Below are 26894 nucleotides of genomic sequence, written 5' to 3'. Positions count from 1 at the left end.
ACAACATTCCATTTGAACTAAAATCTGGTCTGATTCAGCTTTTACCCTCTTTCCATGGTTTACCAGGTGAAGAGCCGTATAAGCATCTGCAGGAGTTTGATGTCGTTTGCAACAGTATGAAACCCCCGGGAATCACAGAAGAGCAGATAAAAATGAGGGCATTCCCCTTCTCCTTGAAAGATTCTGCAAAGGACTGGCTGTACTACCTGTCACCAGGTAGCATCACCACGTGGGGCCAATTGATGAAAAAATTTCTGGATAAATATTTTCCGGCGTCCAGGGCTGCAAGCCTAAGGAAAGAAATTTGTGGGATCAAGCAGCATCCCGGAGAGTCACTTTACGAGTATTGGGAACGGTATAAGAGCTTGTTGCGCAGGTGCCCCCATCACCAAATAAGTGAGCAGTTGATCATACAATATTTCTATGAGGGGCTCATTTTTAGAGACAGGAGCATCATAGATGCTGCAAGTGGAGGGGCACTGGTGAACAAAACCCCTCAGGAAGCACGGGAGCTAATAGAGGGGATGGCAGAGAATTCACAGCAATTCAGTATAAGAGAGGATGTCCCAATACGTAGGGTGAATGAGATAGAGACACCCTCTGTGCAGCAGCAGCTAAATGAGTTGACTGCGTTTGTTAGGCAACAGGCTGTGAGAAATGCATCACAAGCCAGGGTATGCGGGATTTGCACTGGTATAGGTCACTCTGCAGACATGTGCCCAATGATTCAGGAAGAAACTGCGGAACAGGTGAACATGGCTGACCACGCGCCCGCGCCAAGGAAGCAGTACGACCCTTACTCAAGCACCTACAATCCCGGGTGGAGAGATCATCCCAACCTCAGTTATGGTGGGAATAGGCAATCCAACTTCACGCAAAACAGGTAGTCTAACTTTGTGCCAAATAAGCCACCAGGATACCAGCAGCAATACCAACCCCGACCATCTCCGCCCCCTCAATCTGGTTCATCTACGGATGAGATGGTGAAACAAATGATGACAACCATGGCGTAGAATCAGCAAAGGACGGAGGCAGCTATTATGCAAAATCAGCAAAAGACGGACTCCGAGATGCAGGACATAAGGAATCAGATAGGTCAATTGGCCACCAGAATGAACCGTTGGGAGTCCCAGAACCAAGGGAAGCTGCCATCTCAACCGGAGCTGAATCCGAAGAACGTGAGCGCAATGATCCTAAGGAGTGGGAAAGAAATTCAGGGGCCTGAACCTGTGTTTCCCAATGACAAGGATGAAGAGAAGATCGAAAATGAGCTCGAAAGGGAGGATAGCAATGGTGCAGATCCAAAGGTACTTCCTGACCCAATAATTAAAGTTAAAGCTAACCCGCCTCCTTTTCCTAGCAGGTTGGAAAAATCAAAGAAGCAGGATAAGGAGAAGGAGATTTTAGAGGTTTTTCGCAAGGTTGAGATAAATATCCCCCTCTTAGACGCCATCAAACAAGTACCAAAGTATGCCAAGTTCCTAAGGGACTTGTGTGTCAACCGAAGGCGGTTGAGGGGAGATGAACGGGTCATAGTTGGGGAAAATGTGTCTGCGGTCCTGCAGAGAAAGCTCCCACCAAAGTGCGGGGACCCAGGTATGTTTACTATTCCCTGTAAGATAGGTAATACTGTGATCAGAAGGGTCATGTTGGATCTGGGAGCATCAATAAATGTCATGCCTAAGTCTATCTATGCTTCTCTAAAATTAGGTCCATTAAAAGAAACTGGAATAATCATTCAATTAGCTGACCGAACTAATGCATATCCTGATGGGTTGGTTGAAGATGTGTTGGTAAAAGTTAATGATTTGGTGTTTCCAGCTGATTTTTATGTACTTGATATGGATGATGATCACTCCCCTGACCCCTCACCTCTGTTATTGGGTAGACCTTTTATGAGCACAGCACAGACGAAAATTGATGTTAATAAGGGTATTCTGTCCATGGAGTTTGATGGGGAAATTGTGCATTTTAATATTTTTGATACTATGAAATACCCCTCGAACTCCAACTTTAGCTCAGTTTTTTCTGTGAGTGCTATTGACCCTGTAGTGCAGGAAGTGTTTGAAACTGATGGCAGGGATGAGCTGGAGGTGGCTTTAACCAAGCACCTCGTGTTGGGGACAACTCCTGAGGTGGAGTGGAGCGAGAATTTAAAATGCACAATAGGTGCATTACACTCGTTGCAGACCACCACGAAAAGGCATGAAGTCTTGCCTATTTTTACTCCCGAGTCTCACCAGAGGGTATTGCCATCTGTGGTGCAGGCACCTGTATTGGAGTTGAAACCTCTACCAGAGCACCTGAAATATGCATATTTGGGTGATAATGAGACACTCCCGGTGATTATCTCATCGGCACTGTCAAAAACCCAGGAAGAGAAATTGATCCGGGTCCTTAGAGAGTATAAAGAGGCGATAGGTTGGACAATTGCAGACATTAAGGGAATCAGCCCGGCCGTCTGCATGCATCGGATTAGACTAGAAGAGGATGCCAAACCTGTACGGCAGGCTCAAAGGAGGCTCAATCCCCTCATGATGGAAGTTGTAAAGAAAGAGATTCTAAAATTGCTAGATGTGGGGATCATCTTTGCAATATCTGATAGCCCTTGGGTGAGTTCGGTCCAGGTAGTCCCAAAGAAGGCAGGAGTAACGGTAGAAGCCAACCAAACGGGTGAGCTCATGCCAGTGCGCAAACCCACGGGATGGAGGCAGTGTATAGACTACCGTAGGCTGAACGCCGTCACTAAAAAGGACCACTTCCCTCTCCCTTTCATTGACCAAATGGTTGAACGTTTAGCTGGTAGGGCTTATTATTGTTTTTTGGATGGATTTTCAGGATACTTTCAGATAGCAATTGCCCCGGAGGATCAAGAGAAGACAACCTTCACGTGCCCGTTCGGGACCTTTGCCTACAGACGAATGCCATTTGGGTTGTGCAATGCACCTGCGACTTTCCAAAGATGTATGGTAAGCATCTTTTCCGAGTATGTTGAGAAAATAATAGAAGTTTTCATGGATGATTTCAGTGTGTATGGTGATAGTTTTGATACTTGTCTAGATAACCTGAAATTAATCCTGATAAGGTGTATAGAGACTAATCTTGTGCTTAATTGGGAAAAATGTCATTTTATGGTTGAGCACGGGATAGTCCTGGGTCATATTGTATCGTCTAAGGGCATAGAAGTTGACAAGGCTAAAATAGACATTATTTCTGCATTACCTTACCCCGCGAGTGTGCGGGAGGTGCGCTCTTTTCTTGGACATGCAGGTTTTTATCGAAGGTTCATCAAGGATTTTTCAAAGATTGGAGCCCCGTTGTTCCAACTCCTACAAAAAGATGTAGCCTTCGAATTTGATGATAAGTGTGAGAGAGCCTTTAACAAGCTGAAGGAATTGCTGACTTCACCCCCAATCATCCAACCCCCCGATTGGAATTTGCCATTTGAGATCATGTGCGATGCCAGTGATCACGCTGTTGGGGCTGTATTGGGGCAAAGAGTAGGGAAGGCAGCTCACGTCATCTATTATGCATCCCGGGCATTGAATGGAGCCCAGTTGAATTACTCCACCACTGAGAAGGAGTTTCTTGCAGTTATTTTTGCTTTAGAAAAATTCAGGTCATATTTGCTAGGTGCTAAAGTAATTGTATTTTCTGACCATGCAGCATTAAGGTACCTAATGACCAAGAAAGATGCAAAGCCGAGGCTCATCAGGTGGATATTGCTACTACAGGAATTTGACCTGGAGATAAGAGACAAAAAAGGCTCAGAAAATCTAGTAGCGGACCATTTGAGTCGCATACTAGTTGAAGAGGATAGCGAGCCATTGAAGGATGCATTCCCCGAAGAACACCTATTTTCCTTAAATTCTCAGTTGCCTTGGTATGCTGATTTGGTCAATTATTTGGTAACTGGTAATTTTCCTGCAGGTTGGCCGAAATCGAAGAGGGATAAATTGAAGAGCGATGCCAAGTATTTCATCTGGGACGACCCGTACCTATGGAAGAGATGTGCAGATCAAGTCATGAGGAGATGTGTAAGTGAAATGGAATTTCAATCAATTCTAGTTTTTTGTCATACTTTTGCCTGTGGAGGTCATTTTGGACCAAAGAGAACTGCTCATAAGGTTTTGAAAAGTGGATTTTATTGGCCTTCATTATTTAAGAATGCCTATGTATTTTGTAAGTCATGTGATCGCTGTCAAAGGGTAGGTAATATAGCCCGTAGAGATCAAATGCCCCAGGTCCCGTTGATTTTTGTTGAAATTTTTGATGTCTGGGGTATAGATTTCATGGGGCCTTTTCCTACTTCATTTGGCTTTTTATATATTTTGCTGGTAGTTGATTATGTGTCTAAATGGGTGGAGGCTAAGGCCACTCGAACTAATGATTCGAGAGTAGTTGCAGATTTTATCAGGTCTAATATCTTTGTGCGGTTTGGAATGCCTAGAACTATTGTCAGTGATAGGGGAACGCACTTTTGCAACAGAACCATAGCTGTGTTGTTTCGCAAGTATGGTGTACTCCACAGGGTCTCAACATCATACCACCCTCAGACCAATGGTCAGGCGGAGGTGTCGAATCGGGAGATTCAGTCCATTTTAGAGAAAATGGTGCGCCCTGATAGGAAAGACTGGAGCCAAAGGTTGGAAGATGCACTATGGGCCTATCGGACGGCGTACAAGACTCCTATAGGGATGTCACCGTACAGGTTGGTATTTGGGAAGCCGTGTCACCTTCCAGTGGAGTTTGAGCACAAGGCTTTTTGGGCGATAAAGCAATGCAATATGAATTTAGAGGAGGCCGGTGCTCAACGGAAGCTGGATTTGCAAGAGTTGGAGGAGATCCGGAACGAAGCATACGAAAACGCCTTGATTTATAAGGAGAAAAGCCGGGCATTTCATGACCAAAGAATTTCACGAAAAACATTTGAGGTTGGTCAGAAGGTTCTCCTGTACCAATCCAGGCTCAAGTTGTTCCCAGGTAAGCTACGTTCCCGTTGGATTGGACCTTTCATTGTTACTCACGTTTTTCCATATGGTGCAGTTGAGATCCGGAGTACTAAGACAGACAACCAATTTGTGGTGAATGGACACCGGCTCAAGTATTATTACGAAGGATTTTCAGGTGGAGAGGGGGAGACAATAAGGCTAGACGCACCACCGTGTTCTAATCAATGACACTTTACCATGTCTAGTCAAAGACATTAAAGAAAGGCGCTCATTGGGAGGCAACCCAATTGTTTCTTTTAATTGCTTGTTGGTTTCGTGTCATAGTTTAAATCTGTTTTCCCTGTAATTTGACTGATTTTGGGGTGTTGATTTTCGTTTTTGCTGATTTATAGGTATCCTGCCCTCTTGACGTGCCCGCGTGGTGATGTGCAGGACGCTCACGATCAGGAAATTCTGAAACTTCTGGGAGCTATCCTGCCCTCTTGACGTGCCCGCGTGGTGATGTGCATGACTCTCACGATCAGAAATTCTGAAACTTCTGGGAGCTCTCTTGCCCTCATGACGTGCCCGCGTCACGTTCGCGGGAAAGGTAAGGATTCAAATAAATAAATAAAAAAAAAAAAGAGAAAAAGATATAGGAAAACTATTATTATTATTTCCTTTATTCAAAAAAAAAAATATATATATATATATATATTTTTAATAATAATAAATTCACAATTAAAAAAAATAATAATAAAAAAAAAATATATAATAAAAAGGAAAAAAACAAGAAGAAGAAAAATGTGACCTCTAAACCGTAGCCTAAAGAAGAAGAAAAAAATTTCCTTTTTCTTTTTTTCTTTTCTTTTCTTTCTTTCCTTTCTTTTTCTTTCTTTCTTCTTCTTTCTCTCCTTCGCTTTTCTTTCTTTCTCCCCTGCTGCTCCCCTGCTCTCTGCGCACGCACGACCAGCCGGAGCCGCGCGCCATCGCCGCCCGCCGCGCCTCTGTCAGCAAATCTCTCTCCATCGCCACCCATCTCGCCCGCGACCTCCGCCATCCACCACTAGATCTCCACCGTCCGCCTCCACTTCCGCCACAGCCGCGCGCCGCTGCCCGCTGCAGCGAGCTCCTCACGCGCGCCTCCGCGCGCCGCCATTCCTCCTTGGCCGCCACCCGCAACCCACGAACGAGCCCGTAGCCACTCTGCTCACGCCGCCGCTGCCCACCGCAGTCAGGCAGCCGTGTCCCCCCAAACTCCCTTGAATCGCCTCCATCCACGCTGGAGTCGCGCGCCGCCTCTCCTCTGCGCGCCTCTCCCCATCGTCGCCTAGCCACAGTGCCAGCCCAAGCCAGCGCCGCCGCGCGCAGCAACGAGCCCACGGGCACGTGCAGCAACCTCTGTCCGGCAGCCGCGCGCTGCACACGGACACCGCCAGTCACCACCAGCTTCACCTCCGCCTCTCTGTTTGCCGCTTGGAGTAGTCCTAGTGGAGCTAAGTGGGGGAGATATGGTCCGACCAAAGTCATCCTCTAGGTCTAGGGCCTCTCGTTCTCAGCCACCTCCACAAGCCTCCATCCCTGTGAATACACCTACCAACCTACCATCTTCTTCTGGTGCTCGAACCCGTTTGGGTAGGGGTAGGGGTGCGCAGGTAGATACCCCTACTCACTTTGGGGGACACTTAACCTTCACTAGACCCGCTGATCAGGAGCGATATGCTAAGGTCTGCGAGCGGCGTATTACACCATGCAAAACTTGGGAGAAATTAACCGTCATGGGTCTAGGCATACGAGAGGAAGTCGAGCAGATGTTTACAGCCATCGGGTGGCGCTCATACCTCGATATCTTATGCCCCGCCTTTGTCGAGCTGACTAGGGAGTTTTACTCCACCTTTGAGTTCGAGTTACCTACGAGATATACCGTAGACACCCCACAGGTCATTCATTTCCGGCTCATGGGTCGAGAGTTCAATTTCTCCATTACCCAATTCAATCGGGCATTTGGGTTAATCACTAGAGAGTATGCTGGGTCTAGGGAGTATGCAGAGAGTGCTTGTGACTACGTAGAGCCGTTCCTCTCCCACTACCATGATGTGTGGGAAGACATGTCCGTCGATCGGCAGCGCTACGATCCTTCCCGGTCTAGGAGCTCCTTTCTTAAGGACCCTAGTGCCCGCTATGTTCAGCGACTCTTAGCCTACAGCTACTCAGGGCGCAAGGACAGCTCTGGCATACTCTCTCGCCCTGAGTTCTTCTTCCTCTGGAGTATGAAGAACAATATCAAGGTGAACTTGGGGTGTTGGTTGGCCGCTCAGTTCAAGACCGTCTTGGCCAAGAAGAACAAACCCCTTATCCTTGGGTCCTATATCACTCACTTGGCGATACAGTTGGGGGTTCTTGACCTGGAGGACCACGACCTACATTTGGCGTGCGAGATGGAGTTCTTGGACGTAGACTGCTTGGAGAGGATGGGAGCCATCGAGCGCCTGCCTGATGGTTCCTACCAGTTCACGCCCCCGGGACCACTTAGAGCTCCGGGTGCGCATCATTCGTCCCGGGCAGGGCCTTCCTCCTTTCTTGGATCTGCCGAGGATGCGGCTGGGCCATCTTCTTCTGCGCCACCTCCGCCGCATGGGACTACTGAATGGCAGCAACTCCGGGAGGAGGTTCATACTATGCAGGCTCGGATGGCCAACGTTGACGCCAATGTCGCCGGCATAGCACAGAATTTGGCGCAGTTTCTGATGCATACAGGCTTTGCACCTCCGTTTCCACCTCGCCCTCCGCTATGACCCGATTTCAGGGAAGTTTGGCTGATTCCCCTCTCACTTTTGCTTCACTTTTGGTTCTTATTTGTCACATTGAGGACAATGTGTCCTATTGGTGTGGGGGGGGGGATCTAAGGTTATGCTAGTGTGGTCCGTTTTTAGTAGTTTTCAGTTTTCAGCTTTACATTTTAGTAGTTTTTAGTGTTTTTAGTTTTTAGTAGTTTTAGTTTGTAGTTTTTGTTGGTTAATAAAAAAAAGAAAAAAAAGAAAAAACATAATAACAAAAAAAAAAAATGTAAGTTTTTAGTTTTTAGTAGCATTTCTTAGTTTTATTTCTAGTTGCTCGTTTTCGTTCTTTTTTCATGGTGCTTACCCTTCATGTGAATGCTAAAAATTGAGATGTTGGTTTATTGCCTCCAAGTCTACTTTTGCCAAGTTCTTAAAATACAAAATGTATCGGGTTAAAGTGGTTGGGTCCTGAGTACCTCCTTGGTGAATATTGAACTGCCTGACTCTTTCGATTTCTTTGCTAACTTTTCTAGGCATAGGGAATGACTATGGCCTTTTAAGGTGAACTGGTCCAATATTGACTCCAGTTCTCCATGTTTTGGCAATAATGAGGCGAGCTGCTCCTATGTTTGATTGTTAGTGCTGTTATTTTGCGCTTGTGCATTGTTTGGCTGTGAATAAGTTTGACTGTACTCCGCTATTAAGTTACTACTGAGTAACCGGGGATCGGCACCTAAAAGTGTCGATTCTCGCGTCAAAAGGTGGTACTTTATATGAGTACGTGGTTGTATAGCGGTAGGGGCTGAGTAACCGGGCTCCTTCATCTGAAAATGTTGGAGTTCGCGTCAAAAGGCCCTGACGGCTAACGACTAAGTCTTTTTGTGTTAATTATTACTGCTTAAAAAAAAAATCGAAAGAAAATGAAATATGAAAAAAAAAAGAGAGAGACTAAATAATAGGGAAGCTTGCCGGTTTATGGACTAGATATGGAGACTTGTGTGAATATTCGGACCATTAGCTGATAAATGTTGTGTGCCATTCCTCTTTCTTAGAGTAGTTAATTTGGAAATTGAAGGAATCTGGGGGTTAGAGGCTAACCGGGGGGGGTGCTTCTTGGATTTTATTCACTAGTGCCCGATATATGTTTTTCTCTTGAATATCTTGGCAATATAGGAGATTGGGCAATGACCATCATCGAGTTTTGGTGTTCGTTTACTTTTCTTATGCTTGAGGACAAGCATGGTTTAGGTGTGGGGGGAATTGATAGGCTGCAATTTATCAATTCATTTTATTATTATTTCCCCCTATTACCCGACTTAATGTGGATTAATTGATGGGTTCTACTCACTTTTCTTAATTTACGTATATTTCAGGGAGTAGAGCAAAAATATGATAACAAGTACCAATTTGATAGAAAAGGAGAGCAAGTAGCAGCGCTTGTCTCAGGGGCAATTTTGGAAATGGAAGAAATCTTTGGGCCCTTTCTTTTGGGCATGGGCTGAACCGAAGAAGGGCTTTTGTTCCTTCCCTGGCGGGAGAGCTGCGGCAGGAGTAGGAGAAAAGGAGGGGACGGCTGGCTTTGGCTGGGGGGATTCTTCATCCGTAACTTAGCAAAAATCTTTGACTTTCTCTTGACTTGGACTTTTCTTGTTAGCCTTCTTTTAGCTTTTCTCCACGCATGTGAGGAGGAAGCAACTTTGTCTTTTAGCTTTGACTTTTCCACCTTGTGCCGTTGGTTTTGTTGTGCCATACGGAGGCTGGGACTAATAGACAGATTCAATTGCAGCTTTAGACTTTCATTTTGCGTTCTTACTGTTCGACGAATTGCGGCTCTTGAAATACATACAATGGCCGTGACTTTAGTTGAGATTTCCCGCGGGCTCAGTTCATCCAATATGAGCTAATCCCCTCGTTCTAGTCAAGAAACGACGGATGCTTTGGGTCACCTGAAAATTGTGAGATCGATTTAATCAAATCTTTCCTTTTTATTTATTGGTATTCGTGCATTCCCTAATTACTATGCTTTTGATTATTTAATTAGTTGATTGTCTTGGATCCGGATAATTAATTGATTTGGTAATCTATTGTCAATTGGGGTATTAGATCCGTAATTGTTTAATTACCTCAAAATAGTGACAGCTGGCACGATTAGATTCGTGTCAGGGGGATACGCGGGCTAATCTAAAATAACCCTGGTAGTGTGTTATTTGGTTAGAATAGGGCTCCTCTAATACGTAAGGCAGTTGGGGAATTAAATTCTACGGGCGTACCTAGGATTGTTTCTCAATTAGAGCAGTGATTAACGGGCGTACCTTGATCACCGACACAGTAAGGAGGGGTTGACTGCCATCGCTTGTTTGGTAGTTATAACCTATTTATTGGTAAATAATTGGGATTGCCTTTGCATCAATGATCAATTAGGTGAACCATTGCTGAAGTTATTTCTTGGCTAGATCTTTAGTTAATATTTCCTTGAGTGTAGTGGATTGCCATTTGACTTTTAATTGCCTACTTTATTTTGTTTTTGATTGCTACCTTATTTTAATTAATTTAGGCCTTTAATTATTGTTATCCTGAGTTCAGCAAATTGTGGTTTAATTTCTAGTTAATTATTTATTTTTACTTTCTCATTTGAATTTATTTAATTATCGTCGTTCCTACAAAATCACCCCCTGTGTTACTTTGGATTTCTTAAGAAACAAATATACCCAGTCTCTGTGGATACGACCCTACTTGCCCTGCCTATAAATTCCTAATCATTTGTGAAAAGGAATAACCATTCCATTCGCGTATATCGGATCAAGCAAACTCTTCGGAAACAGGGTGAATCAAGTAACCCATTGCACACCTAGAGTCCCTGCTCCAGTACTTGGAATTGGGTTTTGGTCATTTTAACTGGCAATTAGGTTTAATTTTATTATTGCACAGGTTGACGACCTGTCACTTGGAAGTTCAAGAGACGATAACATTTGGCTACAAAAGGGATAGATATCTGAGTATCCTCATCCCTGCTGTTTACTTAATTTTCAAGTGCAAAATTCTGGTGCACCACGTTATTATTGTTGAGGAACTTGAAAATTTTAGGACGTTATCCAGGAAATAAGAGCTTGGAAGATATGCTAATTAGATAAGACAAAAAGCAAGCTATTCCTGAAATAGACAATCACTTAGGAAACAGACAATCATTTTGGAATCAAATTCTAGTTCTCCTATGTCCCGTCCTGCTGTGTAAACTCAAGATATAAAGCTAAATCCAGATGGAAAGCATACATAAAAATTGACAACCACTTGCATTTTTTTTTTGGGTAAGTAGCCACTTGTGTTTTGTTTCGATAAAGAGAATAATGGCCTTGTTGGATAGTAAAGTGCGAGAAGATGAATTTGATAAACATTTATTTGACCGGAAAATTTTGGACAGAAAACTTATTTTCTAAGCAAATATTTTTTGCTATATTGCAAGTTTTACTAGACACAGAGGAATATATAAAAATCTATAATTCTCTTGAAACTTAAACAGTAGAAGAAATGGTAATAGACTTTTATGAACTTTCTTAAAATTTACTTTTTTCATTTAACCTAATATTCCAGTCCTAGGTTGTGATTTAAAAAATAATAATAAATGGGAAATAAAAAGGGAAATAAACATTTGGAGAGCTAGTTTAGGGAAGAAAAGAAGGAAATGCAAACAATCGACTCTTATTACAGCTTAAAAGCGTAAACATAGATTAAAAGCAGTTTCTGGGGATAAATGGTGACAAATTTCATCTCCTCGTGGAAGGGTAATTTAGTGATTCAAGGTTTGGTTTCCTAAATCGATTGAGCAGAATGTCTAACAGTTCAATGCTTGGGAATTAGTGCTAAATAACTTTATCTGCCTTTTAGTAACTTTTTATAATTACTTGTTTAATCCTTAAAGTGAGTCTATGCCATTGTGCATTTGTATGTAGAAGCTTATTTTATTACAAACTTAATCAATGATTTGCTAAAAGTATGACAGAACGGGAATTAGTGAAGCAGTTTGGTTTCTATGCCGTTACCATAACTCCGGCTGCTTGAATTCTTCTCATTTGCTTATAGTTTCTGGACTATAAATTACACAGCATATTAGAGTGCGATTTTGCTGGTTTAGCTACTCCTCTTTTCCATTTTTCAGCAATTTTCTTCAATAGGTATTTTTTTAATGTGTTATGGTGTTTCAATGTTTGAATTGGGTTGTCTATGTAGAATTGAAAAATTGAAGAAGTACTTCCCATTTTAGTTGCAGGTTTGACAGGTAGGAAATATTAGTATCAGCTACAATTTGTTGATCAAGGTACGCCTCGGCCATATTATAGTCGATAATAATACTTTATTTATGTAGACATTGATTGGATTTCTATCCATAGCTCTTTAATTATGTGGTTTAAATTTAATTATTTTGTCATCCAATATGCTGCCGCAAGATTTAGAATGCTTCTGTTCTAATATAGGATGGATGGCCAAAGTAGCATTGATTTTGCCAGGTTTTCGTTTTCCTCATTGAATTGAATACCTGATTTTTTTTTTTCTTTGCTGGAGCATTTTTTTTTCGTTTAAATGTTTAAATGTTTGTAGGGCCTCAAAATATTTATAATTATAAGAACAAGGCTCTCGAATCAATTTACAAGCAAAATAATCACGAAATAAAAGCTTTCTTATATTTTTGTAATAGAACGACTGTAGAAATAAGACGAAATACAAGTCGAGGCCACAAATGATAAATGGTAAATGACGCAAAGCTAGGTGGCCACTTTATTGATATGAAACTTCTTGATAATTCTCTGATACGAGAAATATCCATATAAGGTCTTTATATAGTAATTGGACTGTAAAGTAACTAACAAATCGTATATGGACTTATTTACTAGTCTCCTAAACAAAACAAACTAAATAATAAAAGGACTTAGTTTAAATATCCTACATTGCCCCTTTAAACCAATAGTTTTAATTGCACCATACCAAGCATCTTCTTCAACTTGAGAAACAGCTCCATGTTCCATGTTCAACTTAATCTTTGTTCTTGCAATATTCAATGGTAATCTCTTGATCTTGAGCTAGTTCACTAATTAAATAAAACTTGATGTCAATGTGCTTGTTTCTTCCATGAAGTACTGGATTCTTTGACAATTCAATAAAAGATTTGCTATCGCAATAAATTTTGGTAGGATTGATTTGCTTGTGTCGTAGAAATTCGAGCATTCTTCTTAACCATAATGCTTGAGCAGCACTATATGTACATGCCATATACTCTGCCTCGACTATGGATAATGCTACTACTTGTTATTCTTAAAGGATCAAGAAAATAGTTAATTAGTTACTCGCATGCCATTTCAAAGACACTAATTAGTTAATTAGCATTGTATGCTAATGCCATTTCAAAGAGACTAAATCACAGCAAGCAACAAAAAAAAAAAAATGATGCAAGCGAATGAAACTTTGAGGCTACTAGTAGAAGAATTGGAGAAAAAGAATGAAAAATCGAAGAAATTGTCTGAAGAAACAAAATTGTAGCATGTAAATTTAAAAAAGCTGAATGGAATTAGGGAAAAAATGAATAAGATGATGTTGTTCGTTGTTATGATGATAACAGTGATTGTATGTATGTCCCTTAACAACAGTGGAAGTTGTTAATTGTTACCTTTATGCTGTTGTAAAAACATGTAAAAAACACAACAAATTTTTAGGCACAAGACATATAAAAAACACAACAAATTTTAATGAACAAATTTCTATAAGAAAAAAATTTTGTTTTGCGTTTACTTCTTGTTATGTTAGTATTTACATCTCTTGTTTTAGTGTTTACATTTATTGTAACTGTGACTACGCTGTACCTTGAAGTTGCCTTTGGTAATTGTAGAGGCCCATGATCCGGAGTCTTCCGTCCATCAACTATTGGATCCATCACCAGAGAATGCCTTTCGGATCAAGATTCTCTACAATTGTCAGCGGCAATTATATAATACAGTGTAAATACTACCAGAGCAAAGGCGGAAACTAAAACAATAAATGTAAACGCCAACACAAGAACGTGTAAATAACACAGCACATTTTTCATATTAAAATTTGTGCTAAAAAATTATTGTGTTAGTATCTAAATTTATTACTCCCTCCGTTCCTATTTAAATGACCCCAACCAAGTGTTTCCTTTTATCTATCCTTTTATTATATTAAGAAATCATTTATGAACTTTTGCCAAATTTACCTTGATTAATATTCTTAACTTTCTTGAGTTGGGATTATAAGAAATCAAACGCAGTGTTTGTAACATTAAACATAAAAATAGTTTAAATTATTGACAGGTGTCGCGCCTGTACAATAATAAATACCTACTCGAGAAAAATATAAATTTTCATAGAGCGGTGAGTAGAGTTGAATCCACAGGGACTAATGACAGGTTGTCAGCCTGTGCAATAATAAAAATCTGCTCAACTAAAGTTAAGTTTTGTAAATAGTGGTAAGCAAGGTCCTATCCACAGGAACTGGGTGTAACTGTTTCTTTTCAAATTCACAGTAACAAAGGAGGTGTTTTTGTGTAGAAGGTGACAATCAAAGAAATTCAAATAAAATTTAAAAAACTACTAAAAAATTAAATAATAAATTACTAAAATCAAATGGGTGATAATTAAGGATCTAGCCAAGAAATAACTTCAGCAATAGTTCACCTAATTGATCATCGATGCAAAGCCAAATCCAATTATTTACCAATAAATAGGTTATAACTGACAAACAAGCGATGAAAGTCAATCTCTCCTTACTGTGTCGGTGATTAAGGTACGCCCGTTAATCACTACCTTAATTGAGAAATAATCTTAGGTACGCCCGTAAGATTTAATTCCTCAATTGCCTTACGTATTAGAGGAGCCTTATTCTAATCAAATAATACACTACCAGGGTTATTTTAGGTTAGCTCGCGTATTCCACTGACACGAATCCAATCATGCCAGTTATCACTATTTTGAGATAATTAAACAATTACGGATTTAACGTCCCAATTGACAATAGATTATCAAATTAATTAATTATCCGGATCCAAGACAATCAATTAATTAAACAATCACGAGCACTGTAACCAGGGAATATGCAAATACCAATAAATAAAAAAAAAGATAAAATTAAATCGATCTCATAATTTTTAGGTGAATCAAAGCATTTATAGTTCCTTAGCTAGAAAAGGAGAGTTAATTCATCTCTATGGAGAAAATCCCATGCGACAATTCAGCAGTAATTGTCGAGGACATTCTTCTCTATATGATGAAGAAATCCGAATATTTAAGAATAAGAGGAAAAGTACAAAGTGATAGGGGATGCTAATGTCTTCTCCGTAGCCTCTAGCCAGAGGCTTACGGGAAAAATCCAAAGTGAAGTCCCGGCTGCCCCCACTTAGGGATGGTTATATAGTGGAGATAGTACGGATGTCTCCAGGAAGAGTAAAGCAACGGGTTGGAAAGATGTGATGTACAATGAGCCACCGCAGCAGCATTAATGGGAAGTGCCAGCATGTGCTGTGTCCTTGCAGCACAACAGTATCGGTTTCAAACCGGTTTGAAAGTGAGTGAGGTGGCATTCATGAGTCCGTGAATGCTTAGTGGTGAGTTGAGGTGGCAATAGGTAATTAAAATAATTCAAATGAATTAGCACCAAGGACTGTTTTGCAAAGTAAAAGTACAAATACCCTGGACTCGAATAAATTGCTTTGGAGGACAATGGGTAGGGATATTTGTGCAAGGTTTACGTTTAGCGGGAAATAAAAAGTGCACAATAGCAGGCCATGTTTGTTTGTTAGTAACTCATTTAAAAACTGAATGCATCCTCCGGGCTCCAATCTTGCATAGGCCTTAAACCGCTACGAAGCTAGACCCTTGTCAAATTGGCAAGTATCATTCAGTTTTGAATCTACCTCGAGCTTAAAACATTACAAAATAATTTTTTATTTTTTAAACAACATAAAAAAATAATTTTTAAATAATTATTAAAATATTACAGATATATTCGCTTCATCCTTCAGAATTATATCACATCCCACATTTAATAAAATAAGATGAATTGAAATGGTATTTTGTAAAGACATAAGTATCTTCAATATATTTTTTCGATTGCCTTCACGTAACATACACAACCCTTTGTCGTTTTTTTTAACGATTTTTTTTATCTTTATTGTACCCCTCTGTATGATTCAAACCCGGATGAAATTATGACCATCTATCAGAGACATAAGAATGAACCAATCTTGTAAGATTCCCTTTAAATTCTTAGATTGCTTTGGGAAGAATTCTTATTTTAATGTCCTCAGTATTGGCTATTTTAGACTGATGTAAATTATATAAGTACAAACTACAACACATTTCCATACAATTAGTTATTTCATTTTTAAGATTCACATTTTAAGTTATCCATAATTATGTGAATACTATTTTTTACGATAGGCATTCAAAAAATGTACATACAAATGAGATGCTTTGACACCTATGATATATATTATTAATTTTACATTCGTTGACAAATGGCCTAAACTTTTTGGGACTTCATTAAAGCAACATATTGCATCACTAAGTACTCTCATAATTGTTCCCGTTTAAGAGGTTAACGATACAATTTGGAAATTTTTTCCCATTTTTTTAATCAATAAGGTCATTTTTAATGCAATGTTGTAACTACATCCATGAGATAGTCTTAACGGTTTTAATGCATTGCTAATACCTTGTGCATTTTGCTCTCTGCCAAATTACGGACACAATTTTTTTCCTTTTTTTCTACTTACCAAGCGATCATTCATCTACTTTCCATTCTGTTTCTCTACCATTTAATTTTACTAGTTTCACAAATTTTCTTACTTTTATTATACTTGTATAATATGTTTTCCACAAGCCAAATCCATCTAATTACATGATGTTCAAGATCTATTCACATATTATATGAACATTATTCGTCCTTCATTGAATATTAAATGACCTATAAATGTTGCTCGAATTGCCTTCAATAATTTGTATATATGTTACACTTCAAATTCATTGTCAATTTTTTAAATTAAATCAATCGAATTCAAGTTTCAGCTCTAACTCCAATTTCATTTTGAAAACTATTTAATTATGCATTTTAAAGATCACTTGTGATTTAGAATAAATTCATAATTATGCTTATTTTTTTAACAAATTAAATAATATTCATTTCATGTATAATTACTTTTTTTATTCAAACAAGACATATATATCGTATATTTAAAAATATACTAATATTGCTATTCATTTATTCGTTGTCATTATATATGTGTTCATGAACTATTCGAATAGTTTGTGAATAGGGTCGTGCTCGTCTCAACTATTAAATGAACCTAACATCGTGTTCAACTTTGATTTATTTATTATACAATCAATCTTTTTTGTCACTCAAATGAACTGAACTCGGAATGTTCGTGACACCTTAACTTGTACTATAGATAAAACTTAGAGAGGAAGGGATGATTTGGATGGTACGTGGGATGGACCTATTTTCAAGTTCGAGACCTGCCACTTACACTAAAAAAACGTGACAATACTTAACTCTTCTTTGCTTCCATCCTATTACTTTTAATCACACCTTTCTTGCAGCCCGTAAATCCCACTTCTCATATTCGCCAAAAGTGCGCCTATATGGAATGTTCGACTCCATCATCATTACTAGTAAACTAGCATGAATGCCCGTGCTACGCACAGTGCTGAGATTATTGAAAAAAATGATAATAAAAGGATAAATAAAAAAAGGTTAAAAAATTGTACCAACATATTTAATTGCACTTTACCCCTTAGCTCAATAAATGGACACTTTGCCTGTCTACTTTACGTTTTAGAACAAAAATGCCTCTTCTATATTTATTAATATTTAATTTTTTTCCTTTTTCATCATTCTCTCATATAATCAAATACTTTCTTCTCTTTGCCATTTTTATCTAGATATTAATTTTAATCATTTTAAAACATTCTTTATTTATTTTTATCTTTTTTACCTTACGTTATTAGGAAAATAATGATCATAAAGGGTATGCTATAACAAAATATATGTTATTTATGAACACATGCTATTTAATACTGGTGAGAACGGCACACCTTATATGTTTGCAAATTTAAAAGAATTTTTTAAAAATTTATTAAATATTTTAGTAGTTGTTGGTTTTTGTTTTAGAAATGTGGAGTGGGAAATGTGGGGGAAATGTGGGAAAAATGTAAGCATGATTATAGGATTTGTAGGAGCGGTAATATATAGGAGCCCCTTAACTTTATATTTAGTCGCACTTTACCTCCTCAACTCAATAAATGGACACTTTGTCCGTCTACTTTATGTTTTAGGACAAAAATGCCTCTTTTATATTTATTAATATTTAATTTTTTTTGCCATTTTCCTACTTCCTCCTTTTCTTGATATTTTTCATCATTCTCTCATATAATCAAATATTTTCTTCTCTTTGCTATTTTTATCTAGATATTAATTTTAATCATTTTAAAACATTCTTTATTTATTTTTATCTTTTTTACCTTACGTTATTAGGAAAATAATGATCATAAAGTGTATGCTATAACAAAGTATATGTTATTTATGAACACATGCTATTTAATACCGGTGAGAACGGCACACCTTATATGTGTGCAAATTTAAAAGAATTTTTTAAAAATTTTTTAAATATTTTAGTAGGTGTCGGTTTTTGTTTTAGAAATGTGGAGTGGAAAACGTAGGGGAAATGTGGGGAAAATATGAGCATGATTATAGGATTTGTAAGAGCAGTTATAGGAGCCCCTTAACTTTACATTTAGTTGCATTACCTCCTCAACTCAATAAATGGACACTTTGCTTGTCTCCTTTATGTTTTAGGACAAAAATGCCTCTTCTATATTTATTCATATTTAATTTTTTTGTCCTTTTCCTACTTATTCCTTTTCTTGATACTAAAAATGCAAAATTAAAGTATTTCTTAATTATACAAATGTAAAATTGTATTAAAATAGCTTACAAATGAGATTTGTCTTTAATTAAGGAGTAAAAAGGATTTAAAGTATAAATAACAAACTGTTTATGAAATAGATAGTGGAAAAGTTTTAAATTTTAAATTTGCCTAGTGATAGGGTTGGTTATAACCCACTACTTTTTATGTATTAAATAAATACAAAAATTTAGGAAAAAGAATGAAAATTTTAGAAGTCGTTGAGAGGGTTTCTGCTAAAAACCCCTTCCTGAATACATATAGATATAGATACACATATACACATGTATGCACGCATACATTAATACACATATATACCATAATTATTATTTCAAGAATTAATCATTATTTATACTCTGCCAATATAGACATTATCAACTTTGATTGTATAACAACTAATTTGTTCTACTTGAGTTTTACTTATTTTTTCATCTAACTCTCTTCCAACTAATTTCATTTATAATTTGTCTCTTCTAATAACCTCTATCACACCTAATGCATTTGAGTTATTCTTTTTATCCTTGCCTTCTAATTTTATTTATCCTTTTTCAATACACTTGCATTATCGTACATAGTAATTTCATGTACATTTATTAATACACTTTTTATATTGCTTAACTTATTAACTTTGTTACATACCACTACATCACTAATGCACAAATGCACTATGCTATGTTTCATTTTATTCCTACTTAAAATGAATACCGATGCCGATCAATATAATCACACACATCATAAATTTAATTACCATCCTAGAGAATACATTTCATCTATTGTATGAATTGTAGTATTTAGCAGATATGATTGCACCACACTATTTTTGTATACATAAGTTTTTAAAGACTACTATGGTACATAAATACTTCAAATGCAATTATTTCTTCATACAACTATGAATACTTTAACAAAAGATTATTATACAATTATTTACACCCTGGATCAATTCATTAATTATTAATCATTATGCAAAAAAAAGATTGCGCTGGCAATCTTTTTTGTTGTTATTCATGAACATACTAAACCTGCTACAAATTACTTGTATCTATACTATGCTTTTTATTTGGGGATGATTTCAGAAACCTCTCCTGGTAAGCGTAATTTTTGAAATCTCATGAGTCCTGAGGTTTCTGACAATTTCATCGAATTCTCATGAGATTTCAAAAATTATGCTTACGTCCATTAATTCAATACTTTTAGTAACAATGTATTAAAATAATATTGATTTGCCCAAATTTATTTGAATACCCATAAATGCCGTTGTATAATGAGTTTTAATTTTTTTCTATACAATTATAAGATTATGTAGTATAATTATATGAAATAGGTGCCAAATTTTGAAAATGTACATATCTGCTATTTTATAAACAACTATAATAATTTTATAATTATGATTAATTAGAAACTTTTTTCTGGTATTTTATTATGGATTTAGAATTATAAACTACAAAAAATATGTTGACAACTCATTTAGAGTTTATTAATTTTTCAAGTCATGGAATTATCATTATTTAATAGTGATTTTGGCCCATTTCTTTTTCATTTTTGTCAATTAAAAAGAAAGAAATACAAAACAAAATAAACAAAAATATTCAATTACATATAAAATTAACTTGTAAAAACTTTTTCTAATTCGACATTTAGTTACAATACAAATTAGACACAATAGTGACAGTTCTACAGTTTTATTGATGAAAATAAGAAGGAAAAATAATTAACAAATAATTTGGAAACTCATTGTAAATATATGTATACCATATAAGAGAATTTTATTAAAATATTTAAGAGTTAAATTGTCTTTTTCAATCCCAAGGGAGATATGTGTAATTGTTTAATTTTTAAGGGAGAGGGAGTTCAGAGAAATTGTTAAAAATATTGGGGGATGTTTCTGAAATTACCCCTTTCACTGGCCACTCTTTTTAGGGACCACTTGCAATTTAGTGTTCCGTTGGTAAACGTTCTTAAATTAATCATCTTTCCACGCTTGCAATGATGTGGACGTCCAACTGGAACATCAAAGATTTCTCGCCATCTGGTTTGACGTGGAAGTCCAACCGGAACATGTGCGCCTGCAACAACACCGGCTTAGCAATTCTCCTTTCGGTTTCCATGCAGCCTTGATTTCCGTGGCTGGACAGGTGCCAATGGATGCTTCATCTGGCCAGCTTTTCCCTTGCTGGAGACATCCGTACTGTCTCCATTATAGAAAAATCCCCCCACTTAGTCTGTTGCTTTATTTGTTTCTATCTTGCGGCCGGCCCTACTCCCAAAAGCACTAGAGTCCTAATCAAACTTTGGCTTTCTTCTTTCCCGCTGAGACGCCATCCCAAAAGTAAAGGAAACTTATTAGCACTAGAGTCCTAATAAGTAAGTTTCCTTTCCATGCCAAACTGCTCTCGTTAATTCAAATCAAATGACCAGCTAATAGAGTATTTGCGGCTCCCATATTGCACTTTCAATTGGTGGTTGATATCACACGCCTTTCTCGTACATTCTGGACTTGTGAAGATCTGAGTTGACACGACCCCGCCAGACAGCACTTGTAACGCGAGATTTTTACTCATTTATTATATTTTGCTCCAAGTCCCTATGATAAGTACAAATGCCAAAAATGAGTATAATCAGATAATTAATTCACATTAGATCAGGTAATAGGGAAAATTAATAATAAAATAAATAATAAAATTACAACCTATCAACTGAAAATAATTCGTTTCTTCTAGAGTTCAGAGTATGGAGAGTTTTTGGATTAAATGCTAATTAAATGCTAACTAGATAAATTAATTGCAGAAAATAATTAATTAAAAGAATTAATTGGAGAAACTCTAGTCAAGGGTGCACTTCAAAAATGATTCATGCACTGATCATCGATTCATAGATAATTCCACCATTTATTAATAGATTAGCTATAGTTGTCATGCACGCGATAAACAACCAATCCTTCCTTAATTTTTCGATAGTTAAGGTATGACCGTTAACTATTTCTCTAACCTGGAAACAACCCTTGGTACGACTGTAGAATTTAATTTCTAGATTGCATTAATAACTAGAAAGACTCAATCCTAACTAACCAACACACTACGAGGGTTTGTTTAAATTAGAACGTATGTTTCCCTGACATAAACCTAATTACGTCAGTTGCTACTGGGATGGAGATAATCGAACAATTACGGATTCAATTACCCCCAATTAGCAAATAGCCTACGTGAATAATTAAATATTGCGCACCTATTCATCATACACGATAGCTATAATAACAATTAAAAGCATAAAATATATAAATATCAATAAATGAAGGAAATAATTAAAATAATTTAGATCTCACAATAATTGCTGAATCAGATTTTCAATTGCCTCTTGACTAGAATTAAGAAACTAGTTTTCCATTAATGGAAAACCAGCCCTGCGAAAATAAAACAATCGGAGCTTTTCTAATGTTTTCTCCCTTCAAAAGTCGGCTAAGGAGGAAAAGTCCAAAGAAAAAGAAGACGTCTCACAGATGGGAAAAGAAAACTTAAGCTAATCTATTGATTCCTCGTGAATCTGGCTTCTTTTCTCTTTTTGTAGCGCCGCCAGTAGAAGCCCACAAAGAGTCAGGGAGCAGGACTAGGACTTCCTTTAAGGGTTTTAATCCCATGCGCCTTCGCAGTCCACGTGGACCTGAATTCTTAAGTGCCTTCCTGGTGCTATCAAGCCCGTGGGTCTGGCTTTTAAACTAGTCTCCTCAGTTTTTGGTGTGGGCACACCTCGAAATAGAGGATCTTCTGAAAATTTGCCTCTTAAGATCACTTTTAACGCCAATTACCTATAATTTGCATAAATACGAAATATAAGCAAAATTTCAATTCTTAGCACCATGAGTAGCTAAAATTATGACAGAATAACAGTAAAAAATGTGCCGAATAATTACTCTATCAAATATGAAAGATAAAAGGTAGTTTTGGAAAGCCAGGTAAAATTTTTATTAAATTTTAGGAACTAATTAATTTTTTGAATTTAAGGGGTTTGGCTATTCAAGTCATTTAAATAGGAACGGATTGAGGCTAACTAACTAACTAACTCAAATGTACACCAAATTATAGCGATAGTACTTCGGTATCAATAAAAACTAGAGGTAATAGTGGTAGTTCTACAGTTTTATTGGCAAAAAAATTAAAATAAAAAGGAATAAGAAGGAAAAAGAATGAAAAAATAATTTTAAAAGTCATTCTAAGTATAAGTATATCAAACAAGGGAATTTCATTAAAATATTTAAGCGTAGTATTATCATTTTAAATGACAAAGGAGATATGTGTAATTTTAAAAATCTCAAGGGAGCTAAAAGAAATTGTTAAAACCTCAAGGGAGGTTTCTGAAATTATCCCTAAATTTTATGCACTAAATTAATTGAGCGTACATCAATTCCTTCAAGAAATATAACAAGCACATAATCGAAAATCTAAACAATGTGTGCATCGACAATGAATGTGAGTGCATCCATTTACATCTGTAGTGATGGATGTGAGTGTGTCCATTTACAACCCTGCAGCTAGTTTTAAATAATTTGTAAAATAAAATCCTCCATGAACTATTTATTGGGGGAGTTTACCTTTGCCCCGTCTAATATTTTGAGTGGGTAATTTGCCCCATATTTATTGTTATTGGACAAAAACGTCATGAAGATGTGTTATTTTCCTACTATTTCCATATAATGTTCATTTTTTTCCTTTTTAAGTTCTTTTTTTTTGGGGGGGTTTTGATTCCTTCCATTTCCTTCATCACCAAAGAAAGCTCCCCGTTTCACTCAATGTAAGTTAGGTTTTGCTTTGGGTATTAGTTCTTATTCTTATTATTTTGCTAATCAGACATTGAAAGCTTGTTATAGAAACAGAAAAAAATTAACTCTTGTAACATCTAGTTTGGTACTTTGGTTCACTTGTCAAGCAATATCTTTTTGAGTAAGTAGAGTTTTACTTTTTGGATACTTAATAATGACAATGGCGGCAAAAGCAAATTATCGCAGTACCTTATAGTCGCGCTAAATAGAACATCTATGTAATCTTATATTCCCTCCGTCTCACTTTGATAGTCCTGTATTTCTTTTTCATCTGTCCCAAATTGTAGTCCACTTTCCAATTGAAGAATGTAGTTGTATTTTAATTTTTCTGAAATACCCTTATTCAATGTAAGTAGTTGTTATTATAAACTTACCATATTTAATGAGAGTTGATTCTTTTTTTACCATCAATTCAAGTTCCCATAAAGTTGTATCATATTTAATGTGAGGGTATTTTAGGAAAATAGCAATCAAAATTTACTTTTCCAACAAAGTTAACTACTTTTTCTTAAACTGTGTGAAAAAAAATATGACTATCAAAGTGGGACGGAGGGAGTACTTTTTACTTGTCTGTTCCTTTGTCTTCTAACTACAAATATAAATAGACGGGATAAAAATGATAATCAAAGCAAACATCGGTCCAGACTACAACTTCAAGGGTCTCTACTGGTTTGTCAAATTTTTTTGACGCATATAATTAAATTGCATTGGAATCTAGAAACTCTCATTCATGTGAATGTCTCAATACGTTAGCATATTTTGGGCGTTGCTTGTGATTTAAAAGGAACCAACAACATAATTCGACTTGGTGTAAGTCGGCGTTTTGACATACTTCAAGGTTTTGAGGAATAAAGGTATGGTACAGGAAACAGATACTCACACAGAACATGTAGTCAGGTTTCAAGAGTTTTCAATTACTCTTAGACTGCTGGGAAGTGAATAGGCGAACGAATTGTAATATAGGAACTCAAACACACACAGCTGGTTTTATTTATGTAATGGTGCATTCTTGGTACAAGCGCACCTTCGAGATTCAGCACAGTACTAGGGAGATGTGCCTCAGCGGTACATCCATCCTTTTGAACATACACACATAATACTCAACCACATACAGACACCAGATAATTAACGTACTTAGCAAAGTACGTTGATCATTCTCAATTCATGAGCAGCTGTTGATTAATGTTCATTATGTTTGTACCACAGGCGTACCTTCTTGCCATTTTTAAATTTCAAGGCTAGTGCTTTATCTGTATATGTGCCCTTGTCATCCTGAGTTAACATGTGAAGCGAGTAGAAACCGCCAAAAACTACTACCCGCTTCACTTTTATCAAAACCAGCTTGGTCCCTTCCACAGCAAATTCTGCCATCTCTTGAACATCACGAGGGACTGCCTTGTCCACATTTTGTGCAGTCTTAGTACCACCTAAACCTTGGAGGTTGGCTTTCTGTAAACCCCAAATAATTGGGTTCCCAGAATTAATCCAAATCCATTAGAAAAGTAGCCAAAAACTAAGTTGATCCGACCAATTAGTAAGAAATTACATTACTCGGGGAGAAGGTTAATCAAGCAATTCAAGAAAGTAGACAAGATGAATAAAAAGTTTTAATTGCTTAAACCAATTCAAAAATGTGCTCGAGACTTTCAATAGCAACTCCTTTTACTTTTCCCAGGAGCTTCTGTGCAAGTTGATAAATTATTTAAATCCTTTCTTTCTTTTCAAATAAAAGATCTACCATTCTATCTAAACTATATACCAAATTTTTAGTTAGCTAAGACAAATCTCAAAATACATAAAGTATACGCTGTATTTTGGGGTATTCTAAGGTATAAAAACTTTTAAGGACTGACTCGTACAAGTTAACCATATATTTACAAATGCTAGTACACATATAAAACCCGTGAACAAGTTGAAGGGCGCCTTTGATTTGATTCAAATCAGCAATACTATTGCAGAAACAAGTCAAAAACTACGCGCCCAAGAAAGAATGAAAAATTTCATGAAAGGAATATGATCATTATTCACCGTGTCACTGAGTCCTCCAATTGCGTTCCATTTCTTGTTTTCTCCAACTGCCTTCATTATAGCTTCCACTTCAGCTGATTGGAATCCCTCCGCAGCCACTGATTTCCATCAAGAAACAAAAACTCATTTCAATTCCTGGAAAATAAAATACTTGCCACTTGTTATTGAACCAAAGGAAAAAGGGATTTGTGAAAGAAATATATGCACATGCATGCAAAATACAAAACTGATGTGCGAATTTTGAGAGAATAGAAGATTACTTTTGGCGGCGAATTCGTTCACATTGATGTTGTATTTGGCTACGACTTCAGTCATTTTTTCCTAAGGGAACTAGCTAGCTACTAACGGAGATAATGGAATTTTATAACTGGCTGTAGTTGTCGAAACTAGGCTTTGCACAAGAAAGAACTTACCTCATTCCTTGTCTTTATAGGCAATACTTTAACACTTAAATGCCGTTTTGGCCTTGCATGGAAATTGGGAATCTAGTGACAAATATGTATTTGATAGAAAAGGCATTATTCACCAAGAATATTAGCAAGAGCTTTCTTCCTTTCTTTTATTCTTTTCTACGTCAGTATCAGGAGAAAGGAGGAAATAGATGCTGCAATGGAATGAACAAGAGTGATAATTTATCCCTCCTTTTGTGGAAGGACCGTGATAGAACAATCATCTTTCTCAACAACCATGGTATAGAAAAGTTGTAGCAAAATGGTTATCTCTTGAAGGTTTTTCAATTTCTTTCATGGAAATCTTAATTTGGTAATTTTTCTCCTTTCAATTTATGTCAAGAGCGATGATTTATGTCAAGAGCGGTCATCTTTTTCCTAACGGTGTTCCCGATCCTTTTAATGGATGTAATTTTGCACGTCTTTCTTGAGGGAGTTCATTTAATCCCTTTTTGGATGTTCATTTTTAATATATGTTGTAAGGTATTTATTCCTGTTTACAATATTTTCAATAGTTTATATGCCATTTCAATTAATGGATCATATTATGGGTCCTATTCCCATCAAAGTATTTCTGTTTAAGGGTGTGTGACATTTTCACGATAACCAATGATCCTTATTTTGATTTAATATTAAGAATCCATGACCTGAAGAGATTCAAAATGATCGGTCATGATCCATTTCAAATTTCGGTATTCAACTTGGAAGCTACAAGTGTACACTCTCCAACTTGGGGAAGGATTGGGAATTAGTTATTTTTTAAATTTTAATTTTAACATCTTATTTGATAAGTTATATCAATTTATTTGATTTGTAATTTAAATTTTAATTAGGTTTTTATGAATTATAACCGTTATCTTTGCAGGGTAACTTCCATATATACTTTCAACAATGTCACAACGTTGGAACACCATAAATAATAACACC

General features: G+C 37.0%; 1 protein-coding gene and 1 pseudogene across 1 annotated transcript; both read right to left on the bottom strand.

Annotated features, from left to right (window-relative positions):
• Positions 1-26894, bottom strand: part of LOC140035510 (cytochrome P450 81Q32-like) — a 166243-nt pseudogene that overhangs the window by 19389 nt on the left and 119960 nt on the right.
• On the bottom strand, positions 24451-25928 carry LOC113723070 (uncharacterized). The gene is made up of 3 exons (XM_027246335.2): positions 25779-25928; positions 25519-25616; positions 24451-24939 (listed from the first exon to the last, which is right to left on the bottom strand). Exons 1-3 carry the CDS (start codon positions 25831-25833, stop codon positions 24670-24672), a joined length of 423 nt encoding a protein of 140 aa, XP_027102136.1. The 5' UTR covers positions 25834-25928; the 3' UTR covers positions 24451-24669.

The sequence above is a fragment of the Coffea arabica genome, chromosome 2c, assembly GCF_036785885.1.
Source record: "Coffea arabica cultivar ET-39 chromosome 2c, Coffea Arabica ET-39 HiFi, whole genome shotgun sequence".
NCBI lineage: Eukaryota > Viridiplantae > Streptophyta > Magnoliopsida > Gentianales > Rubiaceae > Coffea > Coffea arabica.
Note: the sequence above shows the minus strand (reverse complement) of the source record. Positions and strands in the feature narration are given on the sequence as shown.

Bases quoted from the DNA above. Each gene is read 5' to 3' on its own strand.
- LOC113723070 (XM_027246335.2), bottom strand. From the start codon at position 25,833: ATGACTGAAGTCGTAGCCAAATACAACATCAATGTGAACGAATTCGCC. The intron at 25,617-25,778 runs GTAATCTTCTAT...GATGGAAATCAG, and splicing joins GAACGAATTCGCCGCCAAAA to TGGCTGCGGAGGGATTCCAA. The intron at 24,940-25,518 runs GTGAATAATGAT...TGGGGTTTACAG, and splicing joins TTGGAGGACTCAGTGACACG to AAAGCCAACCTCCAAGGTTT.